The 27,698-nt window shown below is 44.7% G+C and overlaps 1 protein-coding gene and 1 long non-coding RNA gene across 3 annotated transcripts; one reads left to right on the top strand and one right to left on the bottom strand.

The window, feature by feature from the left end:
* Positions 1-2,906: 2,906 nt before the first annotated feature.
* On the bottom strand, positions 2,907-27,698 carry SLC45A2 (solute carrier family 45 member 2). Of its 2 annotated transcripts, XM_032095675.1 has the most exons (7): positions 27,078-27,681; positions 25,834-26,010; positions 16,725-17,032; positions 12,303-12,446; positions 10,964-11,087; positions 9,934-10,139; positions 2,907-6,095 (listed from the first exon to the last, which is right to left on the bottom strand). In XM_032095675.1, the coding sequence occupies exons 1-7, from the start codon at positions 27,514-27,516 to the stop codon at positions 5,871-5,873; spliced, it is 1,623 nt and encodes a 540-aa protein (XP_031951566.1). In that variant the 5' UTR covers positions 27,517-27,681; the 3' UTR covers positions 2,907-5,870. The 2 variants fall into 2 exon arrangements, with proteins under 2 accessions (XP_031951566.1, XP_031951567.1); XM_032095676.1 differs by lacking the exon at positions 25,834-26,010 and having other exon boundaries at positions 27,078-27,698.
* Positions 5,933-16,446, top strand: LOC116437678. Its single transcript, XR_004237412.1, has 4 exons — positions 5,933-6,021; positions 9,554-9,659; positions 13,672-13,854; positions 15,384-16,446. It is a non-coding gene; the product is annotated as an uncharacterized LOC116437678 (long non-coding RNA).

The following is a 27,698-nucleotide window of genomic DNA, read 5'->3' as shown; positions in this document are numbered from 1 at the left end:
ACTCTTGGCATCAGCACTGAAGGTTTCAAAGGCCGGATTCTGCCAGGAGTTTGATGCTAAACGTCTCCATGGGGGGCTCTTACCACCGCATGTCCATAGGGCAGTGTCTGCAATGCATTAGGCAGCCGCGCTGCAGCTGGCAACAGGCAGCTTTCCTTGGTTGTCTATGCACAAAAAAAGAGAGAACTGGACTGCAGCAGTGCATCGCGGTAAGGAAATTCCGGAGTGAGATGGCAAAGGGAGGGTCAGGGCTGGGGTTGGGGCGGTGCAAGGCAGCGCAGCTCCGGGGGTGCGGTGCTGTCCCTGAACACGAGGGGACAGCCGAGCACCCGCCGAGGGACCGCGGCGCCGGCCCCGGCCCGGCTCCCCTTGGAGCAGGCAGAGCCTTTGGAAATGACCCTCGCGAAAAGCACGCCGTGGTCCGGAAAACGTCACACCACACAGCTCTCGCCCTGGAAATACACGACATGGTTTGTTTATCTCAGTTTCCTGCGTAGTCCGGGTTAGAAAGCACTGATTTTGTTTTCCTGCTGCTGCAAGTGCTTACCCACAGGAACAGCCTCCAGTCTGATGGTTCTGCGTGATGTGAAGTCACTATCCTTAATACACAGGTAAAATATTAATACGTGGGAGGTAAAATGTTCATTTCAAAAAAAAAAATTTAGGAGATGAAACTGTTTAACACATCTTGCATATCTAAAGGAGCAACGCATGAAACTGAACACCATGGAAGGCGACAGAATTCACAGAAGCACAGAATGGGTCAGGCAGGAAGGGACCACAGTGTTCATCTGTTCCAGCCTTCCTGCTCAAGCAGAGTTATCCTAGAACACAAGACACAGGCTGGTAGGTTCCAGAAGGTCCTAGAATAACTCCAGTGCGGGAGACTGCACAGCATCTCTGGGAAAGAGACAAAAGGAAGACTGTATTTCTTCTGAGCTCCCTCACTCACTGTTCCAGTGCTCCATCACCCACGAAGTAAAGAAATTCTTCACATATTCAGGTGGAACTTCCTGTGCATCAGTTTCTGCACATTGTCTCCTGTCCTATTGCTGGGCACCACTGAGTAGAGCCTGCTCCATCCTCTGACCCCTCTCTGCAGACACTGACAGACACTGATGAGGTCCCCTCTCAGTCACCTCTTCTTCGGGCTAAGGAAGCCCAGCCCCCTCAGCTGTTCCTCATAAGAGAGGTGCTCCAGTCCCTTCATCACCTTTGTCGTCCTCCACTGGACCTGCTCCAGGATCTCCACGTCTCTCTTGTGCTGGATGCAGCATTCCAGATGTGTCTCACCAGGGCTGAGCAGAGGGGCAGGATCACCTCCCTTGACCTGCTGGCAATGCTCTTCCTAATGCATCCTAGGATTCTGTTGGCCTTCTTGGCCACAAGGGCACTGCTGGCTCATGGACAGTTTGTGGTCCACCAGGACCCGCAGGTCCTTGTCCTTCTGCTCTCCAGCAGGTTGGCCCCCAGCCTGTACAGGGGGTTATTCCTCCCCAGGTGCAGGATGCTGCACTTGCCTTTGCTGAACTTCAGACAATTCTTCTCTGCCCATCTCTCCAGCCTGTCGAGGTCCCTCTGAAGGGCTGCAGAGCCCTCTTGGATATCAACCACTCCTCCCAGCTTTGTGTCATCAGTGACACTGCTGAGGAGGCATCTGCTCCTTCCAAGGATTGAGGTGAGACTCACTGGCTCCAGTTCCCTGGGTCCTCCTTCTTGCCTGTTTTAAAGAATGGGTGATATTTTCTTTCTTCCAGTCCTCAGGCACCTCTCCTGATCTCCATGACCTTTCAAAGATGATCATGAGCCCCCTGGCTATGGTGTCTGCTAGCTTCCTCAGCACTCATGGATGCATCATGTCAGGGCCCATAAAAATTGCAAGTCACTTTTCACAATTTAGTCTTGAACAAGTGACCCCAAACACTTGCCTCTTAAATAAACAAGACAGAGCAGCTAGAGAATAAGAAATGAATGCTGGAAACTTAGAGGGGAAAATTTTGGTTTATAGCTCATTTTTTATAGCTCTATCATGCCAAAAATAATTTAAAGACATTTTGCAGCAGATACTCCACCCAATCCTTTACAGTTCAAAAATATTAAATGTCATGATTGCCACATTCACTTACACCATCTTTTGACATGCTGCAGGGACTGCTAGTGATTCATAGGCACCCATGTGAAAGCTGTGCGTTCTCTCAAGGCAAAGACATTTATGATTCATCCTGACTTGTGTAGCCTTTCTGGAAAAAAAGTTCATGTGCCACAAGTCACCTGAGTTGCTTGTTTTCAAGCAAGTCAAAGAAACTTAATGAGAACACTATGAAACACAGAATGAGCACTGGAAAAAGAATCAGAACGCTTGTGACATTACTAACACTTCAAGTCCTCTAAACAAGAGAACCAGAATTTCCTGAAAGGGTTCGCTTGCATCACATACATGCCTGCTTGTTAAAGGGGAATAAGTGGCAGATGTTCGTAAGAGAAAGAAAAAGGGAAGTGCCATCAAGATAAGATGACAGACTTGTCTCCTGCCTTGTTTTGTTCATCCATGACTATTTTTGTGTGAGTGAGAGGGAGGAGGGTTGGTTGTCGCAAGACATCTCATCTTTGAGAGGGTTCAGAGGAGGGATACAAGGATGCTTAATGGACTGGAGCATCTCTCTGATGAGGAAAAGCTGAGGGAGCTGGGCTTGCTCAGCCTCGAGAAGAGGTGACTGAGAGGTAGTGGAGTCTCTGTCACTGGAGACATTCAAGAACTGCCTGGACACAATCCTGTGCCGTGTGCTCTGGGATGGCCCTGCTTGAGCAGGGAGGTTGGACCGGATGACCCACTGTGGGCTCCTCCAGCCTGACCCACTCTGGGATTGTGTGCGGTTCATCTAAGTGTATCATTTGCATAAACATAATACAGAGACGATCTTCTTTTATTTGATTTTATGTATATGGAAATAAAACCAGACGAGAAAGATCAGGCACAGGGTACTTATAACTTTATACTCATATCATGGCTATAAAAGTTGATGTTAAGTACAATAAATGATCATATTGATGGCTCAAGTCCACAACTAATGTAAAAGCACAGAAAAGGCAGAACTTCTTAAATTAACAGCATTACAGTACAATCCTTCAACACCTTCAACATTTTTAACATTTTAGCATTTCTATTGCTGAAATAAATATTTTATCCCCTTTCATGTATTAGTAACATTTTATCTTAGTAACATATATTAGTAACATTTCTATTGCTAGAAGAAATACTTTTTTACTCCCCTTTTATGAGTTAGGAACATTTTGTTTTCAGTAACACTTGAGATACATTTTCAACTTCAGAATGAGCACCATCATAATTTTTTTTTGTTCAGACACTGTTTTCCACATTGTATATACTTTTTTATCAGTTTGCTATTTCTAACAAAGACTCATAAAAATACCGTTTTGAAGTCCTGGGAACAATATAGGATGTTTTTATGGAGATTTGCAGAGAAAAGATGACTTTAATGTTTCTGTCTTCTGTAGTACACAGTGGGCTTTAAAGGGAAAGATCATGAGATCATGAGAAATGATAATATGAGTTCCTGAAACAATTTTCTCTGAATAAATTTGTAAATAAAAGCACTGATATACACGATGGACCCCCCTCTCTCCTCTCTGCAGGTTCAGAACCCTTCTTACATTGCCACAGATCTATGGTCACTTTGTGGGCCTGAATCAATGCCAGTGTTCTCTTTGTGTAACAGAACAGAGACGACATTGACCATTTAAATGTTAATGTTCCAATGGTGTTAAAAAAATTGGTGTCAAAAAAATATTGACAAAGACATAGGTAAACATTGCAAAATTTCTTTCTCAGCCTCACAGTGGAATCAAAGCTTTATGACCTCAGCTCCTGGTGCACAGGCTTATGTGGTGCAGTCCTATAAAACCAGATCACATCCTCCTTTATCTGTTTTTATGGCTCCACAGATTCCTTGCTCTTCCCTTGAAAAATTGTCCTCCCAGGAGATATGGAGTTAATGGAAGTTAGTGAGTTAATGATGGCATAAAGCTAATTGAGAAGACAACAATCCTTCATCTTCTGGCTTCCTCCTGTTTGTCCCAGTTGAGGCCCTTGTGCTCCAGCCATCTCAGTGCCTGCAAACTCTTTCAAACACAGTCCAGGGGCTCTGTCTTCCCAGGTTTTCTCTTTTTTCTCTTGCATGCATGTGAAATGAAGAAACACAAACCAAAAGAAACCATAAAATGTGGTTTCTTCAAAAGGCAGGATGAAGATGCTGTAGTGAGGTTTACCACGCGCTGAGCCCCTTTTGGGACCTACAGTGGAGACACAGTCATCACTAAGAAAAGGCATCTGAGGCTCCCACAGGCTTGTTAAAATTAATAAGAATTTACCTAAGGGAAAATTGGTTTTCCTGAGAATATGTGACTCACTCTATTCTTGAAAACATAAAAAGAGGGTGAAGCTGATGCATCTCTGCAGAGGTACTTGATGCTCAAATCTAACCATTTATTTGTGATGTTGTCAGTTCGTATCTTGCAGAGCTGCTAAGGAGCTGATTAAGCTCAACACTGCATTTCTTTGAACAGTGTTGATTATACATGTGCAACATTAAGGACAAAAACAACCATAAACACCATACTCGTCCATAGTCTCTCAATGTTCATTAACAATATTGCATTAGCAGATGGCTTCATGTGGCTTAACATATAACATAGTGGATGGATATGACACTTTTCAGGACAGAAGAAGCACAGCATAAATACAGTATATTGCTTTCACAAACACAGGCTTTTCAAAACTCTGGCAATATTATAAAATAACAATGAAGCTTCATATGCAATTAAATACAAATAACTGAGCTTATGTATTTACTGTGCAATAACTCCTAATAGTGCTTTGCAGAACTGAATTTATTTACAATATTCTGTAAAGAGCAAATGCTCTTTCAGTCAAAGAATGAAGGAAAACAGAGAAAAGAGAGATGCTACTTTAAGGTAAATGCTGTCATATCCAATATCAAGATTTATGTGGTGTTTAACCATCCATCAAATTGTTACGTTGGCCAAGTGTATTTTTTCAATTACAGCATCAAAATTGAGAGGCCGCTTCTTAAAGAAGGAGGAAATGGCAGTTGTTTCCCACAGACAGGTTTTTAGGTACCTACGCATGGATGTGCAAAGCAGCCTTAGGTAGACTTTCCTGACAAGCCCAGCCAGTACTTTCACTTCATTTATACAGAAGCAGAAGGATCCAGTACAAAACAATTGCTTTACAGTGATGCTCTTAAAAAACAGGCTTCAATCTTTTATATATTTCAGTCATTTTTCACACCCAAATCTGCTTTTGACAGTAGCTGGTAAGTAACTGATCCCATTTAGCAGTACAACTAATCACAACAGAACTGCACCCTGAGTGACCTCTGACACCTGTTTGAATCTCCTGCAGCTTTTGACTACTGGAGGGAACAGCCCCCAGCTTAACACACTTGAAAAACAAGATAAATAAAAACTTTATTCCTAACTCTGTCCTTTTATATTACTTCAATTTATCACATACTTCATCTATTAACGTTCACAAATTGGTAATGAGGAGTTTTGTAATGACTCCCAGGGTAGAGCATCAAAACACCGTGGGCAGACACACCATCACATGTCACAGCATGTGAACACACTGGGGGTGTGTGTATATCTGAGGCGTTAGGTAACCAGTTTTATCAAGTCTCCATTTCATAAAGCTCTGGAATTGCAACTGATCCAAGGAGGTAAGACAGGACGATGTGCCAGCAGTGTCAGCACAGAAACAGCACCGGTCCTACTGACCCAGAAAGAAAACGCTCCCCTGGGGAGATTTCTTGCAGTTGCTCCTTGCAGTCCTAGTCCACGTAGCGAACACAGAAAGCCAAGAAGCAGCAGCCAATCAGTGCCACTGTGGATGCTGAAATCATGGTGACGGCACTGCCAGCAACACTAACCAGGGGCCCCAGGCCCACACCGAGGATGATCTGGGCCAGCTGGACCATGCAGGTGAGAGCAGCACAGTCAATGCCTTTCCCTCTCCCGTGCTCCCCTGCTTGCTCCCCTTCCTGCAGCTTCAGGCTCTGCAAAGAAGCACAGAACAAACCCCAGTGAAACGGGACAGTGTCAGCAACATGCAACTCTTGGCCAGTGCACTGTTACAGCCCCAGGGGCAGCAGGACAGGTTGATACCTCTCTGATTCCATTCTTGTACCAGAGAGGCTACAGAGGTTATCACAGAGATTTACAGGTAACAATGAGTTTTCCAAGCTTCCACCAAATTGTCCAGATTTTCTCATCTGCATTTTTTCCCTCCATCCCTTAAGAAAGTAATTGAAACTTGCCCAGAAGTATTACACTTTTTTTTCAAGTTCCTGTCAATTTGAGCTCTATCAAACTGATGTTTAACAGGTCATCCTGTCATGGATAATTTAGATCTGACTCACAGCTGAAAGAGCCATACTATTATATTATCGAAGAATCATCATAGAATCATAGAATGGTTTGTTTTGGAAGGAACCTTAAAAATCATCTAGTTCCAATTCCCTTGTCGTGGGCAGGGACACTTTCCATTAGACCAGGGCTTTTAAGTGTACACCCAGCCTGGCCTTAAACGCTTCCGGGCATGGGGATCCAAAACTCCTCTGGACAACCTGATCCAGTGCTTTACCCCCCTCACAGTAAAGAATTCTTTCCTAATATCTAACCTAAATTTACTCTCTCTAAATTTGAAACCATTCCCCCTTGTCCTATTACTATGTGCCCTTGTGAAAAGCCCCTCTCCATCTTCCTTGCAAGCTCCCTTCAGGTACTGGAAGGCCACAATTAGGTCACTCCTCTTCTCCAGGCTGAACAATCCCAGTTCTCTCAGCCTTTCCTCACAGCAGAGGTGCTCCAGCCCTCTGATTATCTTGGTGGCCTCCTCTGGACTGGCTCCAGCAGGTCCCTGTCCCTCCTGTGCTGGGACCCCAGAGCTGGATGCAGTGCTCCAGGTGGGTCTCAGCAGAGCGGAGCAGAGGGGCACAATCCCCTCCCTCCCCTGCTGCCCACGGGGCTCTGGATGCAGCCCAGGACACGTTTGGCTCTCTGGGCTGTGAGTGCCATGGCCGGGGCATGTCCAGCCTCTCACCCACAGCACCCCCAAGTCCTTCTGGGCAGGGCTGCTCTGGGTCTGTTCATGCCCAGCCTGTGCTGATACCGGGGGTTGCCCTGACCCAGGTGCAGCACCAGCACTTGGTCCTGTTAAACCTCATGATGTTCCCATGGACCACTCCTCAAGCTTGTCCAGGTCCCTCTGGATGGCATCCTGTCCTTCAGGTGTGTCAAACACACCTCACAGCTTGGTGTCACCTGCAAACTTGCTGAGGGTGCACTCAATCACTTCATCCATGTCATTAATGAAGAGATTAAATCACACTGGTTCCAATACAGGCCCCTGAGGGCACCACTTGTCATTGGTGTCTATTTGGACACTGACTCGTTGACTGCTGCCCTCTGGATGTGACCATCCAACCACCTTCTAATCCAACAGTCCACTCATCAAATCCATCTTTTCAATTTAGAGGGAAGGATGTTGTGAGGAACCATGTCCAAAGGCCTTACAGTAGTGCTGATGTGCCCCACACACATACAGGCAAGCATGTGCTCAAAGTTATGGCTCAAAGCACGTAAAGGAATTCAGTATTAAAATACAAATATAATACTTTAATTGATGGGGATAAAAGCAACCTGAAAACAGACATGCAGACTAGGGTTCTTCTGCACTGCTGAGGACACCTGTTAACTACTAATTATCTGTGTATCTGCTTTGATATATATAGCAGAGCAAAAACCTTCATTTATTCTGTGAAAGTATCTTGCATGTTAGCACCCTGTGAGGCTGGTGGATCACTGGAACAGGTTAACCAGAGGGGTTGTGGAGTCTCCATGCTTGGAATTATTCAAACCAGACCAGACATGACTTGGGGGAGCTTGCTCCATCTGCCTTGAGCATGGTCTACATGATCTCTGGTGGTCCCTTCCTCCAGGAACGAATTATTCTGTTTTATTGGGAAATTATGTGATAATTTACATATTTATTTTCTTCCTGCATAGGCTGTTAAATGGAGGAGGTTTTATTCCAGCAACAAGAGGTTCCCACACTGTAGGCCAGCTGCACTGCTGTGTTCTGGTATCCAAATGCTCTTGGCCATTAAGATGCTTTTTGCTTTTGCAAACCCTATTACCTTGCCTTTGAGCCACACAAAGCTCACAAGTACTGGAGACAAACAGTCTCTTCCTAATCCAGTAGAAAAAAATTGAATTTGCTAGGGAACAGCAGCACAGTACAGGAGCTGAAATGGCAGCATTATAAAACACAGCACATGATTTTGGTAGAGTGTATAGTGAGGGAAAATGTCTGCTCCTTGTTCTGAAATGACTAAGTCCCAATTTTAGACACTTGTTAAAATAAATTATATCTATTTTTCCAGGCTGTTCCCAGTGTTCCTATGTGGCAGTAGTTCTGACCACAAATACATGAATCTGTAAATGAACGCAACCTTGTGCTTGGTGTTTCCTCTGATGTTTTCTTCCTATCCTATTTATAGAAAATTGGAGCTAAACCTCAATCCATTAATATAAAATCTAACATAGAATTATATATCATTTAACATCTGTCATACCAAGTACCGTACACCAAACAAGAATTGGTTGTCTTACAAGTAACACATGAATATTGGCCTAGTAAGTATAAAGTTTATGCACACTTCAGCATATTTTATTTCACTTATGTCTTGGAACAGACTAAAATTTTCATTTACTCCTCCTCTCTGAGTTGGCTGACCTGAGGTTAAAATTGAGATCTCACCCTAACCTGGGCTCATTCCCTGTCCTTTGTTTTATGTTTATAAAACATCATGATCATTCTCTGTTGGAAGGAGCAAAGAAATGAACTGAAAAATTGGGAATCAGATATATGAAATATTTAACTACTTTGAGACATCCTCCTAGCATTCAGTAGAATAATTAAAGGGTTTTCTTGTGTTCATCATTCAGAGGGTGCTGGTGAAAGTTGTACAGAACGGTAGGACATGTTCTCCAGCACTTGATCTGGACCTGTGCTGGTTTCAACTATGTTTCTGTATGGTTTTCCAATAGTTCAACATTACCTTTATTAATTTCTTCAGATATCCCAAGACATACTGAGAACTTTTCCTAATTTTCCCAACTCTCCTTAATCTTTTTTGTTTCCAACTATTTCACTAACTTAAGAGACTTGAGAGAACTTTTCCATTAAAAAAACTCAACACTTTACAATACATGAAGATCCTGCTGTGCCCAGTAACATGATACAAGGTGTGCAAGTTTTTCCAGATTTTCCTTGGAAACAGGATTTAATGCCGTGGAGGACAAAAACCCAACCCCAGACATTTAGAAAGATAATGAGAACGTGGTATATGATTTAATACTGAACTATATAAAATTGTTTCTACTAGAATGTCATGTGTTTATTAGCTAAGAGCTTTAGTAACACTTTGCAGTTAACTGAAAATTCTGACAGCCTTTACAGGATTGTTGTTCGCCTCAGGCTCTCAGAAGTCAAGCCTTTGCCAACATGGCTGGAACGAAGGATATAAGAAAGGTAGCAGCTGAAGGCAACACAAGAGGTAAGCCCTGTTACCTGCTTACTGCCTGAACACATACTGTGATTGGCTTAGTTTCAGATGTGATGATAAATAATTATTTGTTTTATCACAGACCTGTTTGGAGAGTTTGGAGCCGGGATGTTAACTCTCTCTGTCAGAAACCTTCCGTTCATGTGTCATAATAGCTCAAAATTAAAATTCAAAGCTGCTCACCATTTGTGTCCAGTTTACCCCCAAAACAGATTGAACAGACACAGACAGATATACTTAATGCTTCTTGAGACATTGCACTCACTTCTTCTTCCCTGTGGTACTCTGCAATGAGGTGGAATGGCACTGTGTACAGTGTGCTGGACATGACTCCGAAGAGTGAACAGAGAACCAGGGCAGAGTAGATGTTGGGAAACAAACCAATTAATCCAGTACCCAGTCCGAAAAGTAGGTATCCAATGAAATAAAGTCCCTTTAATCCTATGTATGGCAGAAGGACTTTCTGCAAATCTGCGAAAAGAAAGCAAAAATACTGGTAAGATTAAAAAAAACAGGTCACATTTCATCAGGGAGTTCCTTTTAAGGGATTGTGTTTTGTAAAATGCTGTGATGGAGATAAGGATTTTGGAAATTACCTCAAATTATTGTAGGTATAAACTTGCCAAAGAATACTTGCCCACACCACCCAGAGCTCAACCTGCAGCTCGCACTCCAGCTGCACCCAGACATACTTGTGCTGAATAGATGTTCCTCCACAGGAAGGCCACACAGAAATACCTGCAGTTAAGCTCCAAAGGTGAAAACATTTCCCTCAAGCCTCTTCTAGATGCTCAAATCGACCCCCAAAATGCTACTTGTTTGAATTTTCAGATCACAAGTAGTTTTTTTAATCCTTGGGAAGAGTTATGGTGAAATCTCTCTGGGGAGCTGTGCTAGGATGTTTACACGTAATTTTGGAGAGCAAGCTTCAAGCCTCTGGCAAGAACTTCTGCATGGGGAGTGCAGATGGGGAGAGGCCACCTTTGAGAGCCTACAGCTATGGCACTGCTAGGTGAAAGAGCATCTAAGAATTTAGTCTGGCAGTTAATTTCAGGATAATTTTAAGTGTTCAGGGTCAGTTCATGTGCAGAACAATGTGTTAGTCCCAAAGTGACCCCTCATCATGTGGTCAGGAACTGTTTGTTTTAAGATAGGAATTTCTAACAATGCTGAGAATGTAACATTCCCTAAAGCTTTAATGTAGAAAAAAATCCAGGTAATTTGGCATCCCTTTATGGTTTTTAAACAATGGCAAATAGTAAACATGGTGGTGTAGTTCATTTGTGGGTACTTACAAGAATAGACCGATGAAGAAATTGCATTGATGCACAGTCCCCAGCATCCCATCTCTACCCCTGTTTTGTAGGTAAGATAGAGTGTGGAGTTGTGAGGTGCATAAGGATTACCTTGGTATATAACCTGAAAGAGACCACAAAAGTCACAGAAGGCAAGGATGGCTGCATGGATAGAATGTCTCCTTCTTGCAGGAACAGGGCCCCATGCCTGGTAGGAAGCACCCAAGAAATCTGTTAAGCAGTGTCCTAACCACTCATTTGTAATTCTCCAGTTTTCACACTCACATCTCATGGACTATCACATCCCAGGGTCTGCCTCATTTATTACCCTCTGCCTTGTCCTGGACTGTTCATTGTCTCATTTGCTCTTTTATCCTTTGGGTGTCTCACTTCCAACTAACTTTCTCTCTCCACTTCTGCCTTCTCGCCTTAGCCTTTCTTTCCCTTATTTATCTACATTTTTTTGTTTGTTTGCTTTCTCTTTCAGGTTTACCTCAACACACTCATTTTTCCACACAGTTGTTGTCTTATTCAGTTCTTTTTCTAGACAAGCAAAACTTTTTTCTTTCAGTTGCTCATCTATGCTGCAGGGAAAAGAAACCTCCCGCTTGCCTTGCCTACAGAGACAAGAAAGGCAAGGAAATGGGAACACTGTGTGGAAACCACAGAAGAACAGGGAGTGGCAGTGAGTGGGTTTGTGCCAGGAGCATACTAGTACTCTGGAAGAAAGGAGGCATGTCCATATAGGCAGGAATCACTGTCAAGGACATACAGTCCCTGGGAATGGCATGGAAAAGGGACTACTGGATATTGTGAAGGCAAACAGTTCCTGGCAAAAGGGACTCAGGACAGACAAATGCAAGAAGATAAAAGCTTTCTGCTACCAAGTAGCTCCCTGTGTGCAAAGAGCTGCATGGCCTGAGGCCAGGGAGGCTGCAGAGCAGGTAAGGGGCTTTGTGTGTATGCTGCACACACACCAGGACAAGGCCATCTGCATCCAAGCATTGCCCCAGTTAGAAAACCTGCCCATCTCGGAGCAGCTCCAAAGCCAAACCAGAAAATGGATGTGTTTGGACCAGCTCTGAGAGCTTCGCTTGGAACAGTTAGACACTAATGGCCCTACGAACACTAAAAGTTTTTCCCAGTGATTACACAGACAGGCTCCGAACAAGGGCTTGACCTTAATTAGCTGGTTTAAAAAAACTATTGTTGAGCCATCCAGATATAAATGGCTCTGACACCAGTGTAATTTCCTCAGGATAGTAACACCATTTCATTTCTTTTTGATGGAGGAGGAGTTGCTACAAGGAAGGAGAAGCAAGAGGATTTTATGCTTTACCTGTCCCATGAAATCCGTGAAGAAGAGCATGTTGGACAGGAAAGCCATCCATCCAAAAAGGTGGCTCACACACAGACAGCGATAGTGGGATGGCATGCTTAAAAGTGTCTTCAAGAGTGATTTAAGGGTCATCTGCCTTTTTTCCTAAAAGCAAATATTCAAGAATAATACAGTATTATTGCTCTGAAATTTTGAAATACTGAAATAGCTGACAGAAAATGAAGAAGGCCTTAGTATCTTTTCATTGCTAAACTTCCAGTCTTCTCTTTTTTGCTAGGAAGGGTTGCTTGTGTACTGAATTTCCTTCAGTTTATAAAATTCCCAGAAACTACAGAAGAGATGGAGTATACCAACAAGAATGTAACAGTTCTTGCTGTTATAATCAGTAGGGTGATTATTTACATGTAGAACCAAAGGGAAATTTTCTGCCAAAGCAGATTCAGAAAAGTAATTAAAAAAACATTTAAAAAACGCCCAACAAACCAACAACAGAAACAACCAAAGCCAAAAGTTATTTCTTTATAGAGATCATCAGCTTTGCATTGAAAATTTAAAGCTGCCACAGAAAAAAGTTATGCTCAAAATACTTCCTGAAAATTAAAATGTATCAATTGTGGATATCTGAGCATTTCTGAGACCTTACTCCCATTCTGTTCTATTTTCTATGCTGAATTCCCTATGAATTTTCAAGGGAAACTTCTATCTCTTCAGGCATACGATGACATTTCCACTGTGCACTGTCCTCCCTTCCATGAAGCAGGGAGAAGCTGTGGTTCATCATGGTAGCACACAGAGAATGTGAGCTCCAGCATCTAAACACCTCATACCATGGGAGTAATAAGTCATTTCACAATCAAAACTTAACTGGTGCTGGTTAAGAAATCTCACTGATGAGGATAACCAAATTTTCTCACCACCTTCAATGCCCCACATTATTTCCCTCCTCGTCTCAGTCCTGTGCCCCAAAACTCTCAGTTTCTTTTCCAGTCACATTCATCAGATCATTTGTATTACTTTTTTTTTTTGACTACTGTAGGTGTGCTTGATATCAGGTATTTTGACATGTAATTCTTCCTGCATTAAAGCTCCTGCATAGTTCTGTGCTTTTAAAGAAAAAGAAAGATAGTATTTTAACTGTGCATGATGGAACACTTTCAGTTTTCTCTCATAATGTTTGGAGACAACAGTGCTGGGAGAGATGGTAAGGGAAGAAGTACACCATGAAATGTGGAAGAACTGAAAAAGTTATGCTAATTACTGGAAATTACTGGAGTGAATCTTGTCTTCAATTTGCTGTAAGATGTCACTTTTTCCTTTCTTCCTTCAGTGTTGTACTTACTTTTCACAATTCTACTTTCCTTTGAACTAGGCTATGCTGCAAGCTACTCTATGAATAATCACCACATATAAAGTTGGAAAATACTTTGCTTCCGTGTCAGGTTTTTAATCCTCATAGGAATGCCAAAATTCAAGTTGCTGACTTTCACCTTGGACTGTATGTTGTCCAAACCCCTTGGAATTTCTCTTGGCATCACTGTCTTTTTTAAACAGGGTAAGTTTTATATTCTTCTACAAAAAGAAAACAAACAAAAAAATTCCAGATTGACTGATTAGTGTTATTTCAAGGATAATTATTATCGTTTGACTTGACTTAATTTAGTTTGCAATTCTTCCACTTTCTTTAGTTTTTTTAAAAATAGCCTTTCCAATCAAAGTTTTAAGATAAGGTCATGGAACTACAAAAGACACTGCAGTGATTACAAACAATAATTTGACAGCTAGATAGAAACGCTTTCTTTCTATTTAGATAGTCCAGAGAGTGGAAATGGAAACTAGAAGTGTTTAATGCACACATTCAAAACGTATCAGCACACAAACTGCATGCTAATTTAAATAATGTGCTGAAGCTTGGTTCTGTTTAAGCACCTTATCTTTCAAAAGCTCACAACACCAAACAAACGCTAAAAAAATCACTACAACTCAGGGCATAAGATGATTCATAAGAATACAGAAGAAGCAGTATGATGTTGCTGCCTGCCCCCGAGGTGCAGCCCAGCCCCGGAGCTGGCCAGGCATGTCTGGATTTGTTTCAACCATGTGCTCTGAATCCCCTTTGTTCCAAGCGCGGATAAAACTTGAAAGTAGCACGGGCTCCCCCGAAACAGAGTCCGATTGGCTGATAACCCGGCTTCGCTCCTGCCCTCCCCTCTCCCTTCCCCCGAGAAAGTCGGCTTCGCCCCTCGTGCTCCTGCCTCCCTTCTGTGAACAGCTTCTCCTGTCTCTCTCGGGACAGGAGGAATAAGGAAACAGGATTTAAAGGCACAGAGTTTGGGCTGTATTTCTACCTCTTTGCTTCTGCTTTTGACATTAGCTTTACAGCTGTCACTTGCTACATTTCGGAGCCACCGAGTCGCTGGATTGCCCGTGCAGTCTCTCTAGGCAGCTCGGGGCTTTCCAAGGCACAGAATGGTGAGCCAGACGACTGAACAAGCTGGCAGCATTTCCTCAATATGACTTGGGTTTTATGGCAGTGGACCCTGAATAATTTGGCACTATGCAAAAGAACACAGGGCTAATTGCTTTGTGTGTCTGGTCATACTGTAACAGGTCAAATCTCATTAATAATCATGTTAGCTATTAGCATGTGAGAGCATAGGCCTTAATTTAGAACAAATAGGGCCATGATGCCCGCAATAAAAAAAAGAGACAGAAAAAGAGGAAGCCAAACCATTTCTTCAAGGAAGTGATTACAGTAATGAATGAACTCAGCAAACATGTGCCACAGGAGACAGATCATCAAAGCAGAGAGTGTCTCGAATTCATACACAATCAGGCACATCAAAGAAACATGAGACTGATCAAAGCACTGGGGACTCTCACAGGCTGCCCAGCCTAATCAGAGAGAAGGGCAATGGCACAGGCTTGCCCACAGTGGACGCCACAGCTTCACCTCAGGTGTCAGACATTACTCACTCAGTGGAATTATTTCTTGCCAAGGCAGAGGCTACCCAAAACCACAATCTGGTCCCCTACTTCCACTGCATCACTCTCTCATCTTCTTTTGCCTTCTTTTTTTTTTAGAGCCTGCATTGTCCAAGCAGCCAATGACACTCAGCATCTCTAACAATTTGGAGGATGCTCAGAGTGAACAGCGCTGGTGAAGGATGCTGGCTGCTCAAGTTGGCCTGCAGTGGCCAACTGAAGCTGAGACAGCATCACAGCGTTCCTGTCAGATTCTCCCCATAACTGTTGCCTTGCTGTCTGCCCCACTCTGTGTTTGCCTGGCATTCTCATCAGGCAGTGCTCATCTCATATGTCTTGCATCTGGTGTAATAATACTTTTCTTCAGGTTAGAAACACCAAGTGCTATTATAAAACAAATTACAAATAGTAAAAGATAATAAATCCCTTTTATTTATAGATTAAACAAGAGTATTGCTTTCTTTCTTATAACCATTTGCACATGCTTAAACGTTTTACCTGATTTATCAAACCTTTGCATCAGTGTATCAGGGATGGATAATGCCAAGAGACCAAAAGTGAAATTAAAATGAGAAGCAACTGTGTCACCACTATTTTGTTATACTTTGCTTACCTAGGGTACCATGAGATAGCCGTGAGCATTTCTAGCACTAGGAGTCATCAACAAAACAGTAAAAATTATCATCTGTTCCCAAGACCATTCTAGAAGTGGGCTCCCCAGATATTTTTCTGGTAGATTCACCTTTTCCTAGGTGCCTTAGGTTGAAGAAATCTCCCATAAAAATGCATCAGAAACAAAATAACAGTGAGAATTTAAAAGTACTCACTATTCTCTTGCACCTCAAAGTTTTTCCAAAGACACAGCTACAATATCACTCAAAATAAAACTAAAACTCTGGTAGCAAGGTATAACTTCTGTAGAAGTAACAATTTTAAACACATTAGTACTCAATGAAATGTTGAGCAGCAGAAAACCCAAATGTTTACTAGAGAGGGAATGCACATTTCACATGTACTATGTACAAAATTGTGTGGACTTCAGTGGGAATTAGAGACGTACATCAAAGATTAATAGTCTGTAGTTTTTGTCCACAATATTATGATAATTCTGTCAAGACTATAGGATAAAGTAGATCCTATTTACAAAATTCACATGAGGAGGATATCAAGAGTCTGACATAGAGCAGAAAACCAAACCATGTTCTCCTTCATCCCTGCCAATTGATCAAAGCATCAGAATTAGCCTCTTGCTGGCAATACTTTCTAAAGAAAAAAAATAAAAAGAAAAAAAAAGCAAGCAGGATTTCTCCTGTCTCTGTATCCTGGTGGAAGGTTCTTTTCTGTGCATGTGAAAGGACTCCATTACAAACAATCAGCATTAGCTAATTAAGGGGTCTCCAAGGATGCAGATACGTCCTATAAAATCATCTCCGCACTCACCGCGCATTTCCCTGGCTTGGCTGCAGCCTTTATTTCGGTACATGTTGATTTTAAGTAACCATTCTTGATTTCCTCCTCAATGGAGTTGTATTGATGGGGCTCAGCCACTTCCAACAAGAACTTTGTCTCTTCGTGTTCGTGTCTGAATGGGACTTCAGGAATACTGCACAGATGTACGGTAAGGCAGATTATGAAAACCAAGGCTGCAAACAAGAAGATCACCTGGAATTCTGATGCCAAGGTATATCCTAGTATAGTTTGACCCCAATCCATAGCACCTGTCAGGTAACCCAGGGCTCCTCCCAAACCTACAATGGTGGGGGAAAAAAAGGAAAAAAAAAAAAGGTGTGCTGGCATTGATAAAATAAACAAATGAACAAACATAATACCCTCAACATCCCCTCTAGACATGATGGAATAATCACTCTTCAGATATTTATCACAAGAAATAGGAATACTGAGATAATGACAGACATAAGCAGTTACTAAAACATCTCTTGAAAAATCTTCTCAGATCTGGTAGGCAGAGCTCTCCAGAAATTGCCTGAACATAGAGCAACATAGGGTCCATCTCCTTTTTTGACCCTTTGAAGCTTTATTTTCTTTGAAATGATAAACAGTACAAGTAGAACTGAGTAAAATCCTACTGAAATTTATGTGGTTTTTTTTTTTAATTTCACAGAACAAACACTTCTTAAATTATATTGAGACCATCTATAGTTTAGAATTTGTAAAATGTATTTTATTTAGCTTAGTCCAAACATATATGCTGCCTCCATGGGAAATTTTTTAAAAAGGGAATAAACCCAAAAGCATTGTTTTGTAGTTATACAAACCCAAGTACCTCATCACTTGGAAGAGAAAACAGAAAGGATCAAATATAAGTGTGTAATCCCATTTACTAATTCTGTCAGAAAAGGTAGACTAAAAGGTAAAATGAGACTGCTACTTTGTGCCTTGAAGTTAATAAACCCAGCTTTCAGTCAGTTTGGTTTTCTTACAATTTCTTCTCTTTGTTGTAAGTGCACACAAAGATGCACAGGGAAGTACCCTCTGTTACATCCAATACAGAGCTCTGGTAGGGGTGGCACCTTTGTAGACTCCTGACACCTTGTTAACCAGGTGGCTCTGGTGGATGGATGTGTGGGAGTTCCACAGGATAGCAACTTTTCAAGGACTTGGAAGCATTTCTGCTCCTCTGCTTAGGAGAACTGATGACAATGTACAGCAGAACCCCTCACCTAACAAAAACTAACAGCACCTACACTTGCTTTCCCAGCAAAACACAGGATTTTGATTTCATTCTGGGCTTTCTGTACTGTTTCCCCCTCCTGGGTCTGATTATGACCCTTCTTCATCGTGTCCTGTGGCATTTCATAGGGGACTGTATCCTTGCTTGTTCTCATAAAAATAATTACGCTATTAACAACTTTTTAAAGAAAATCTACACTACATTGTTTCAGTGTATGTTTGCAGAGAGAATGTTTGACATTTGAGGTTGTCTTTGCATGCTGTTTTGTAAAAAAAAGGATCATGATAGTGGAATGAAGCCCAAATATTGTGTGTTGGATGTGTGCACTCTTTCTTCCACTTGTGTAAGTTGCCATGGGTTTCATAATTGCAAAGCTATCAAGTTTCATGTTCAAACCCCAAACTGAAAGCAAACTGGAGAGTAAAATCTTAGAAATATTAAGTACAAAAAGAAGGAACTAAAGTGGGGAAAATAAATAATATCTAAAATAGAAAGTAGAAAAGAAATGGGAAGATTGCTGTCTGTGTCTAACTGGGATAAAATATCAGGGAATGATAAATACAAACTGTCGAGAATGGATATTAAGATCAGATTTTAGGGAAAACTAATGCCAAGGTGTATTGGGTTGAACCTGAGTTGATGGACAGTCTTTTAGACTAATGACGCTTCTCACAATTTACATATTTAAACCGTACTGAAAGGCGGGAATTGCCTTTTGTCCCAGCTCGCCTGCTGGAAGGTGGGGGGGGGCTCCGAGCCTCCAGGCTCCGCCGGGCCGGGCCGGGGCCACTGCCCCTTCCCCCCTTTCCCAACGCTGCGGCACGGACCCTGGGTCACTGGGGGGGGACTGTTCCAGAGCCACAGGCAGCTCAAACCAGCCATGGCCTGCTCACAGCTAAATCCAGCCATGGACTGGCACACAGCTCAAACCAGCCATGGACTGCCACACAGCTAAACCCAGCCATGGACTGCCACAGCTAAACCCAGCCATGGACTGCTCACAGCTAAACCCAGCCAAGGACTGCCACACAGCTAAACCAGCCATGGACTGCCACAGCTAAACCCAGCCATGGACTGCCACACAGCTAAACCCAGCCATGGACTGCCACAGCTAAACCCAGCCATGGACTGCTCACAGCTAAAACCAGCCATGGATTGCTCACAGCTAAACCCAGCCATGGACTGCTCACAGCTAAACCCAGCCATGGACTGGCACACAGCTCAAACCAGCCATGGACTGCCACAGCTAAACCCAGCCATGAACTGCTCACAGCTAAACCCAGCCATGGACTGCTCACAGCTAAACCCAGCCATGGACTGCCACACAGCTAAACCCAGCCATGGACTGCCACAGCTAAAACCAGCCATGGACTGCTCACAGCTAAACCCAGCCATGGACTGCTCACAGCTAAACCCAGCCATGGACTGCCACAGCTAAACCCAGCCATGGACTGCCACACAGCTAAACCCGGCCATGGACTGCCACACAGCTAAACCCAGCCATGGACTGCCACACAGCTAAACCCAGCCATGGACTGCCACACAGCTAAACCCAGCCATGGACTGCCACAGCTAAACCCAGCCATGGACTGCTCACAGCTAAACCCAGCCATGGACTGCCACAGCTAAACCCAGCCATGGATTGCTCACAGCTAAACCCAGCCATGGGCTGCCACACAGCTAAACCCAGCCATGGACTGCCACACAGCTAAACCCAGCCATGGACTGCCACACAGCTAAACCCAGCCATGGACTGCCACAGCTAAACCCAGCCATGGACTGCTCACAGCTAAACCCAGCCATGGACTGCCACAGCTAAACCCAGCCATGGACTGCCACACAGCTAAACCCAGCCATGGACTGCCACAGCTAAAACCAGCCATGGGCTGCCGCACAGCTAAACCCAGCCATGGACTGCCACACAGCTAAAACCAGCCATGGACTGCCACACAGCTAAACCCAGCCATGGACTGCCACACGGCTAAACCCAGCCATGGATTGCTCACAGCTAAACCCAGCCATGGACTGCCACACAGCTAAAACCAGCCATGGACTGCCACACAGCTAAACCCAGCCATGGACTGCCACACAGCTAAACCCAGCCATGGATTGCTCACAGCTAAACCAGCCATGGACTGCTCACAGCTAAACCCAGCCATGGACTGCCACAGCTAAACCCAGCCATGGATTGCTCAGAGATAAACCCAGCCATGGATTGCTCACAGCTAAACCCAGCCATGGACTGCCACAGTTAAACCCAGCCATGGACTGCCACACAGCTAAACCAGCCATGGACTGCCACAGCTAAACCCAGCCATGGACTGCCACAGCTAAACCCAGCCATGGACTGCCACAGCTAAACCCAGCCATGGACTGCCACACAGCTCAAACCAGCCATGGACTGCCACACAGCTCAAACCAGCCATGGACTGCCACAGCTAAACCCAGCCATGGACTGCCACAGCTAAACCCAGCCATGGACTGCCACAGCTAAACCCAGCCATGGACTGCCACACAGCTAAACCAGCCATGGACTGCCACAGCTAAACCCAGCCATGGACTGCCACAGCTAAACCCAGCCATGGACTGCCACAGCTAAACCCAGCCATGGACTGCCACACAGCTAAACCCAGCCATGGACTGCCACACAGCTCAAACCAGCCATGGGCTGCCGCACAGCTAAACCCAGCCATGGACTGCCACACAGCTCAAACCAGCCATGGACTGCCACATAGCTAAACCCAGCCATGGACTGCCACACAGCTAAACCCAGCCATGGACTGCCACAGCTAAACCCAGCCATGGACTGCTCACAGCTAAACCAGCCATGGACTGCTCACAGCTAAACCCAGCCATGGACTGCCACAGCTAAACCCAGCCATGGACTGCCACACAGCTAAAACCAGCCATGGACTGCCACAGCTAAACCCAGCCATGGACTGCCACACAGCTAAACCAGCCATGGACTGCCACAGCTAAACCCAGCCATGGACTGCCACAGCTAAACCCAGCCATGGACTGCCACAGCTAAACCCAGCCATGGACTGCCACACAGCTCAAACCAGCCATGGGCTGCCACACAGCTAAACCCAGCCATGGACTGCCACACAGCTCAAACCAGCCATGGACTGCCACATAGCTAAACCCAGCCATGGACTGCCACACAGCTAAACCCAGCCATGGACTGCCACAGCTAAAACCAGCCATGGGCTGCCGCACAGCTAAACCCAGCCATGGACTGCCACAGCTAAACCCAGCCATGGACTGCTCACAGCTAAACCAGCCATGGACTGCTCACAGCTAAACCCAGCCATGGACTGCCACAGCTAAACCCAGCCATGGACTGCCACACAGCTAAAACCAGCCATGGACTGCCACAGCTAAAACCAGCCATGGACTGCCACACAGCTAAAACCAGCCATGGACTGCCACAGCTAAAACCAGCCATGGGCTGCCACAGCTAAACCCAGCCATGGGCTGCCGCACAGCTAAACCCAGCCATGGACTGCCACACAGCTAAACCCAGCCATGGACTGCCACAGCTAAAACCAGCCATGGGCTGCCACAGCTAAACCCAGCCATGGACTGCCACACAGCTAAACCAGCCATGGACTGCCGCACAGCTAAACCCAGCCATGGACTGCCACACAGCTCAAACCAGCCATGGACTGCCACAGCTAAACCCAGCCATGGACTGCCACAGCTAAAACCAGCCATGGACTGCTCACAGCTAAAACCAGCCATGGACTGCCACAGCTAAAACCAGCCATGGACTGCCACACAGCTAAACCCAGCCATGGACTGCCACAGCTAAACCCAGCCATGGACTGCCACAGCTAAAACCAGCCATGGACTGCCACAGCTAAAACCAGCCATGGACTGCCACACAGCTAAACCAGCCATGGACTGCCACACAGCTAAAACCAGCCATGGACTGCTCACAGCTAAACCCAGCCATGGACTGCCACAGCTAAACCCAGCCATGGACTGCCACACAGCTAAACCCAGCCATGGACTGCTCACAGCTAAAACCAGCCATGGACTGCCACAGCTAAACCCAGCCATGGATTGCTCACAGCTAAAACCAGCCATGGACTGCTCACAGCTAAAACCAGCCATGGACTGCCACAGCTAAAACCAGCCATGGATTGCTCACAGCTAAAACCAGCCATGGACTGCCACAGCTAAACCCAGCCATGGACTGCCACAGCTAAACCCAGCCATGGACTGCCACAGCTAAAACCAGCCATGGATTGCTCACAGCTAAAACCAGCCATGGATTGCTCACAGCTAAACCCAGCCATGGACTGCCACAGCTAAACCCAGCCATGGCCTGCTCACAGCTAAACCCAGCCATGGACTGCCACACAGCTAAACCCAGCCATGGACCGCCACAGCTAAACCCAGCCATGGACTGCCACACAGCTAAACCCAGCCATGGACTGCCACAGCTAAACCCAGCCATGGACTGCTCACAGCTAAACCCAGCCATGGACTGCTCACAGCTAAACCCAGCCAAGGACTGCCACAGCTAAACCCAGCCATGGACTGCCACACAGCTAAACCCAGCCATGGACTGCTCACAGCTAAACCCAGCCATGGACTGCCACAGCTAAAACCAGCCATGGATTGCTCACAGCTAAACCCATCCAGTGCAGCTTCTGAGGACTGGCGGGTCCCTCTCCTCTCCATGCGGAGCCGGCGGAGTCAACGGGAGCCGGCAGAGCCTCCTGTCTGCAGCCAGCACACTTCGTGCTGAACTGAAGAGGACACCGTGCAGCCAGCAGCACAGAGGGAGCGAGGCTTTCCCCACCGTAAAGCCTGAACAAGAACACCCTTCAACATGGCGGCTTCAGAGTCAGAGAGAAAGAGAAAGTGAGTCCCGTGGGACGGAGCTGGAAATGGCGACGGGAGAAAAGAGGGTGGTGCCGTGATTCTCGCGTGTAGCTAAAAAACCTTCTTGCATGCCGTGGTAAGAAACTGTAATATCAAAACCTGTTTGTCTCTTTAATCCATTTGAAGTACATGAGGGGATGAAGAATTCACGTGTGGCCTGTGAAGATTGTGAAGAGTGCCTATGCCAGGCCATATAGAAGCAGTGAGAGGCTTTTAGAGACTTGCGGCGAAGAAAGCCTTTGTGTGCAGGCCAAAATAACTCATCCTTAAAAAGATTAATAACCCCATGTGATAGCTCATGTTTTGCAGTGTGAAGGAACTGTGAGATTTTTCATGAGAGAGATCTTTTACACCACAGCAGGTTGTTTGTTTCCAGGCAGGTCTGCTGTTGGTGGCAGTTTGGGAACCACGCGCAACTGAAGAAAACCCTTTTTTCCTTAAGCATAAGAGAGAGACTTTTCAAGAACTGCAACACTGACTAACATCCCATGTTCTGTTATCCTTTGTGCGAGTTGGGTAAAAGGAGAGAAGTGCTGGAAGGGGGGGGGGGGGTTTGCTTTAATTTCTTGTTATTTCTCTTTACTTCTAATTCTATTAGTAATAAAACTCTTTCATTGTACTGCAACTGTTTAAGGTTTGTGCCTGCTTTGTTTTTTCCTAATTCTTATCTCACAGAAGGAAAATAAGTAAGTAATGAATATTTTTAACCAAAACCACTACACTTAATTGGTGTTTCTGCCCAGTTTACGAACTCAACCCGCTACACAAGGCCAGGGAATTGCTGGAGCAGAGTGACTTGGGAGGCTGTAGAACTCCAGTCAAGGGAGGATTTCAACACCAGACTGGAGAATTTTCAATTAGGAAGGGTTAAAATATTGATGAACTTGCTATAGAGAGCTCAGGGTGCTGGACCAAGTAATGCACTCTGCCCCAGTCTTTTTTCATACTATTTGTCCCACATCCCTTTTCACAGCTCAGTGCACAAACGAAACAGCTAAATCTGCAGCTTCAAATCTTCAAATTTGGAGACTTTTTAGTATCATCCAAAAAAAAGGCAACCAGAGTTGTGCTGAATATATATAGAGACTCACTCCTCTCTATGTCCAAACAAGTGATGCTTTAAAATTTTATCTGTCATTTTCTAATGGGTCATACAGATTTCATTCCCATGTGGCTTTAAGCTTCCCTCATAATCTGTGTTCCTGGACACAGGTATTTCTTGTGTCCAAAACTGGCCTGTTGTCAGTAGCTACTACACCTCCCTCCTTGAGCAGAGTAACTGCTACTAAATCTATGTGTCTCTGCTCTTGGTGGGGCTCAGAAGCCACAAAAATCTGTGACTAAGACTGCATGACTTCTCATGTAGTCTGCTTTTTGTCTAGTGCTTTCACAGAGACTGCTCTCAGACATGGCAGGAGGCTGCTCCAGAGTCTCTTCACAGGTACACAGCCTTAGGTGTCTACCCTGTGCATTTCCCCAACACAGGGCTCACATTGTACAGATGATTTCATAGAATCAGGGGTTGGAATAGACCTTAGAGATCACCCAGCCCCAACCATCCTGCATTTGGCAGTGACACCTCGCACTAGACCAGGCTGCTCAAGGCCTTATCCAATCTGGCCTTGAACACTGACAGGGTTGTGGCATCCACAACCTCCCTGGATCACCACTGATGCCTTTTCCTGGTCTTAAAATCAAGAGTCAAACACAGTTAGAAGTCGAAAAGGGATTTTACCTTGGTATTTATTTTAAGGATCCTTAGGTGCACACGTCCAGGTCGAATGCACCGAAATGCACACTACGGTGCCTCCCAAAAGATCGGGTATAGCATTGTAGGTTTTACTAATTAGCTTATCTATCAAAGATTCCCCAATGAGAGGCTTGAATGAGCCCCCCTCCCCAAGGAGCCTTCCCCTGGATGGTTCTATCTTGGTTTACAGAATGTGTTCTGGAGAGGACCTTGGGGTCTGGGGCACACTGATCCCTAGCTATGAAGCTTCTAAAATGTTTAGTCTCTTAGCTTGACAAACAAGTCCAAGAATGTAGGGAAAAAGCACTAAGAATACAGAAGTTGTAAAAAGGTGTAACAGGGGTATAAAAGAAAAGGCAAAAATCGTCACAGGGAAGAATTTCTTCCTAAGATCCAGCCTAAATTTCCCCTCATCTTCCTAAAGAAGACTCCCTCTCCAGCTTCCCTGTGGCCCCCCTTCAGACACAGGAAGGTTCCTATGAGGTCTCCACACAACCTTTTCTTCAGGATGAACAGCCCCAACTTTCTCAGCCTGTCTCATAGGAGAGGTGCTTCAGTCCCCTTATCAACTTCACGGCCCTCCTTTGGATTTGTTCCAACAGTTTTGTGTCCTTCTGTAACTCGGCAGCATTCCAAACATGTACAAAGGCAAATGAAGCTGTTAACTTCATTTGCAAGAACTTGCACTGAACTACTTGGGCCTATTCTGTGGGAGTTGTGAATTTCTGAATTTTACACAGAACTCCTGTTTCTGTACAGCGCATACTGGTGCATTGCTGAAGAGTGAAAGTAAATTGGTTTGTGCAGCTCTTGTTCCATGTCACATGCTGAATCAAAAATGTTATTTTTATATGCAGTAGCAATGAAACGAGTTACATCCAGTAATTTTTGCCTCACCAAAAACTTGGAAAAAAACCAAAACAAACTGAACAAACACTACTTCACTTTTACAATAACTAACTACTCTTCCTTAAATCATGTCTGTGTTGCTGTCATTGTTTACGCCTGCAGCTTTTTGCAGAATTCTTGTAGCAGAAATCACAAGTTGCTGTTCTCTGGAGCAGTGAAAACCCAGCAACAAAAGACTCGTGACTGAAGTGCAGGATTAGACGATCAGTTCATTCAAGATTAGAAACACAGTGAGGATAAAATCCATGCAATTACCTTCCTCTCCTTTGAGAGGTAGGGAGGAAAAGAAGGGATCTGAGTACCTGTAAAGAGGGCGTGGTAATGCAGACCCTTCTCTTTATCCTGATGAGAGCAGACATCAAATAAATACGCTTTGATGGGACCATCAATAAAATCAGCTGCAAAATCAAAAAGTACTACTCCCAGCATGGTAATGACTATTGCCCAGGTCCGCTGCTTGTCTTTCTCATTGATGAAAGCTACAAAAAGAAAAACACCCTCATTCTGACAGCAATAGCGCCATGTTCTGCAAGACCAAATTTTGTCTTTCCTTATATCTCAAAATCTAAACAATGACTGGTTATGCAATAGTGACACCAGAATCTCATCAGAGAAGCAGGAGAGCTGAGTCTGTGAAGTGCTGAGCTGGGCTAGGTTGACTTACTGCCTTGAGTCAGCACATGCTCAGAATGCTCCAAGCTCCATGACCAAGTGCATCACTATCCTTAGTCTACTCCATTACACCTTCAAGGCAGGCTCTGGTAGCCTAACACATGCATTTTGCAGTACTTTTTGGTTTATTCTATTTGTCCCACCCTTATATTGCTTTAGATAATCAAAAATTATCTGCAACATCTCTTTCTGGGTCAATGAAATCAAGTATATTTAACACCAACAATATTCAGGAAGAGAAAATAAATCAATCCATAAAGACACACACCTCCCCCATCTGCCTAGTCAGCAACAACTTTCTATCAAGACTTTAACAAGTAACATTCCAAGCTAAAATGTAACAATAGGGATGCCACCCCATTTGATTTTGCATGTTTCAGCTGCAACAGTTTCCAGGCAGTTACGGATCTCTGTTTTTACCTGCACAACACAGTTCTGAGTCAAGTCAGTGCTGCAATAATTTAAGTGTTAGTATTTTGAATACTAATCCATCTAAAATAGGGATGAACAGGGATTCCGTTTGGATATGTATTACATCACAAAAACAATACTATAATTTAAGCAAACAAGGTAGATCTTAGTTCATAAAAACTTCTAAGGCCTAAGCAAATCTTTACCTGCAGGAGCTTATCAGGCAACCAAACCAACATACAACACTACAGAACACTGTGTACAGGGTACATAACATGCAGTGTTAGATTTGAGTGCATACAAAGATTCCAGTGCTCCCCAGCTCTTTCAGTGCTCCCAAGTCACATGATACCAAATTTTAACAGTGCATTTTAAGAAGGAAAAGAGGAACCCCTCTCTTTTCTCTGATTCAGAAGGCTAGGATGAGTTTTCTATGTCAGCATAACACATACTCCTCACTCACCTGAGATCATCACGTCCCCATTGAGGTACAAAGCCATGCCTAACAGCATTATGATGCCCAGACACAGAATGTAAGGTCGCCTCCTGCCCCAGCAACAGGTGCAGTGATCACTGGCTGAACCTACCACAGGCTGTAGCACAAAGCCCAGGATAGGGCTGATGAGCCACACGAGGCTGTAGAGGCTCTTGGGCAGCCCTACACTGAGCAGCACCGGAGTGACAAAGGCGGCCTCCACGGCATAGCAGAACTCCCGGCCAAACATGGCCATGCTGTGCATGACCAGCCTTCCCACCGCTCGCTTCTTTGGCACCACTGCTCCAGTCCTCATCACTGACTGCCCCGGAGCTTCCTGCTTCTCTCTGGTGCTGTCCATGTTGGCCTTGGCCACTTCAGAGGTGGGTGGAAGAGCCTTGTGGAAGCTCTCTTTCGTTAAGGTCATTGCTCTGGCTGCAAGCAGCGCCGCAGTGAGCTGGTGCTGCCTGCTCCGGCTGACATGGGGCCCAGATCATATGCCGGGTGGGATTGGTCTGTGCTGGGGGAGGGACTCACATACTTTCATGGCTCTGCGATCACAAGTTATGCCAGGAAGGGGGTGGGGAAGTGTGTGTTCACATTCGCAGA

This window comes from Corvus moneduloides, chromosome Z (genome assembly GCF_009650955.1).
Source record: "Corvus moneduloides isolate bCorMon1 chromosome Z, bCorMon1.pri, whole genome shotgun sequence".
Taxonomy (NCBI): domain Eukaryota; kingdom Metazoa; phylum Chordata; class Aves; order Passeriformes; family Corvidae; genus Corvus; species Corvus moneduloides.
Note: the sequence above shows the minus strand (reverse complement) of the source record. Positions and strands in the feature narration are given on the sequence as shown.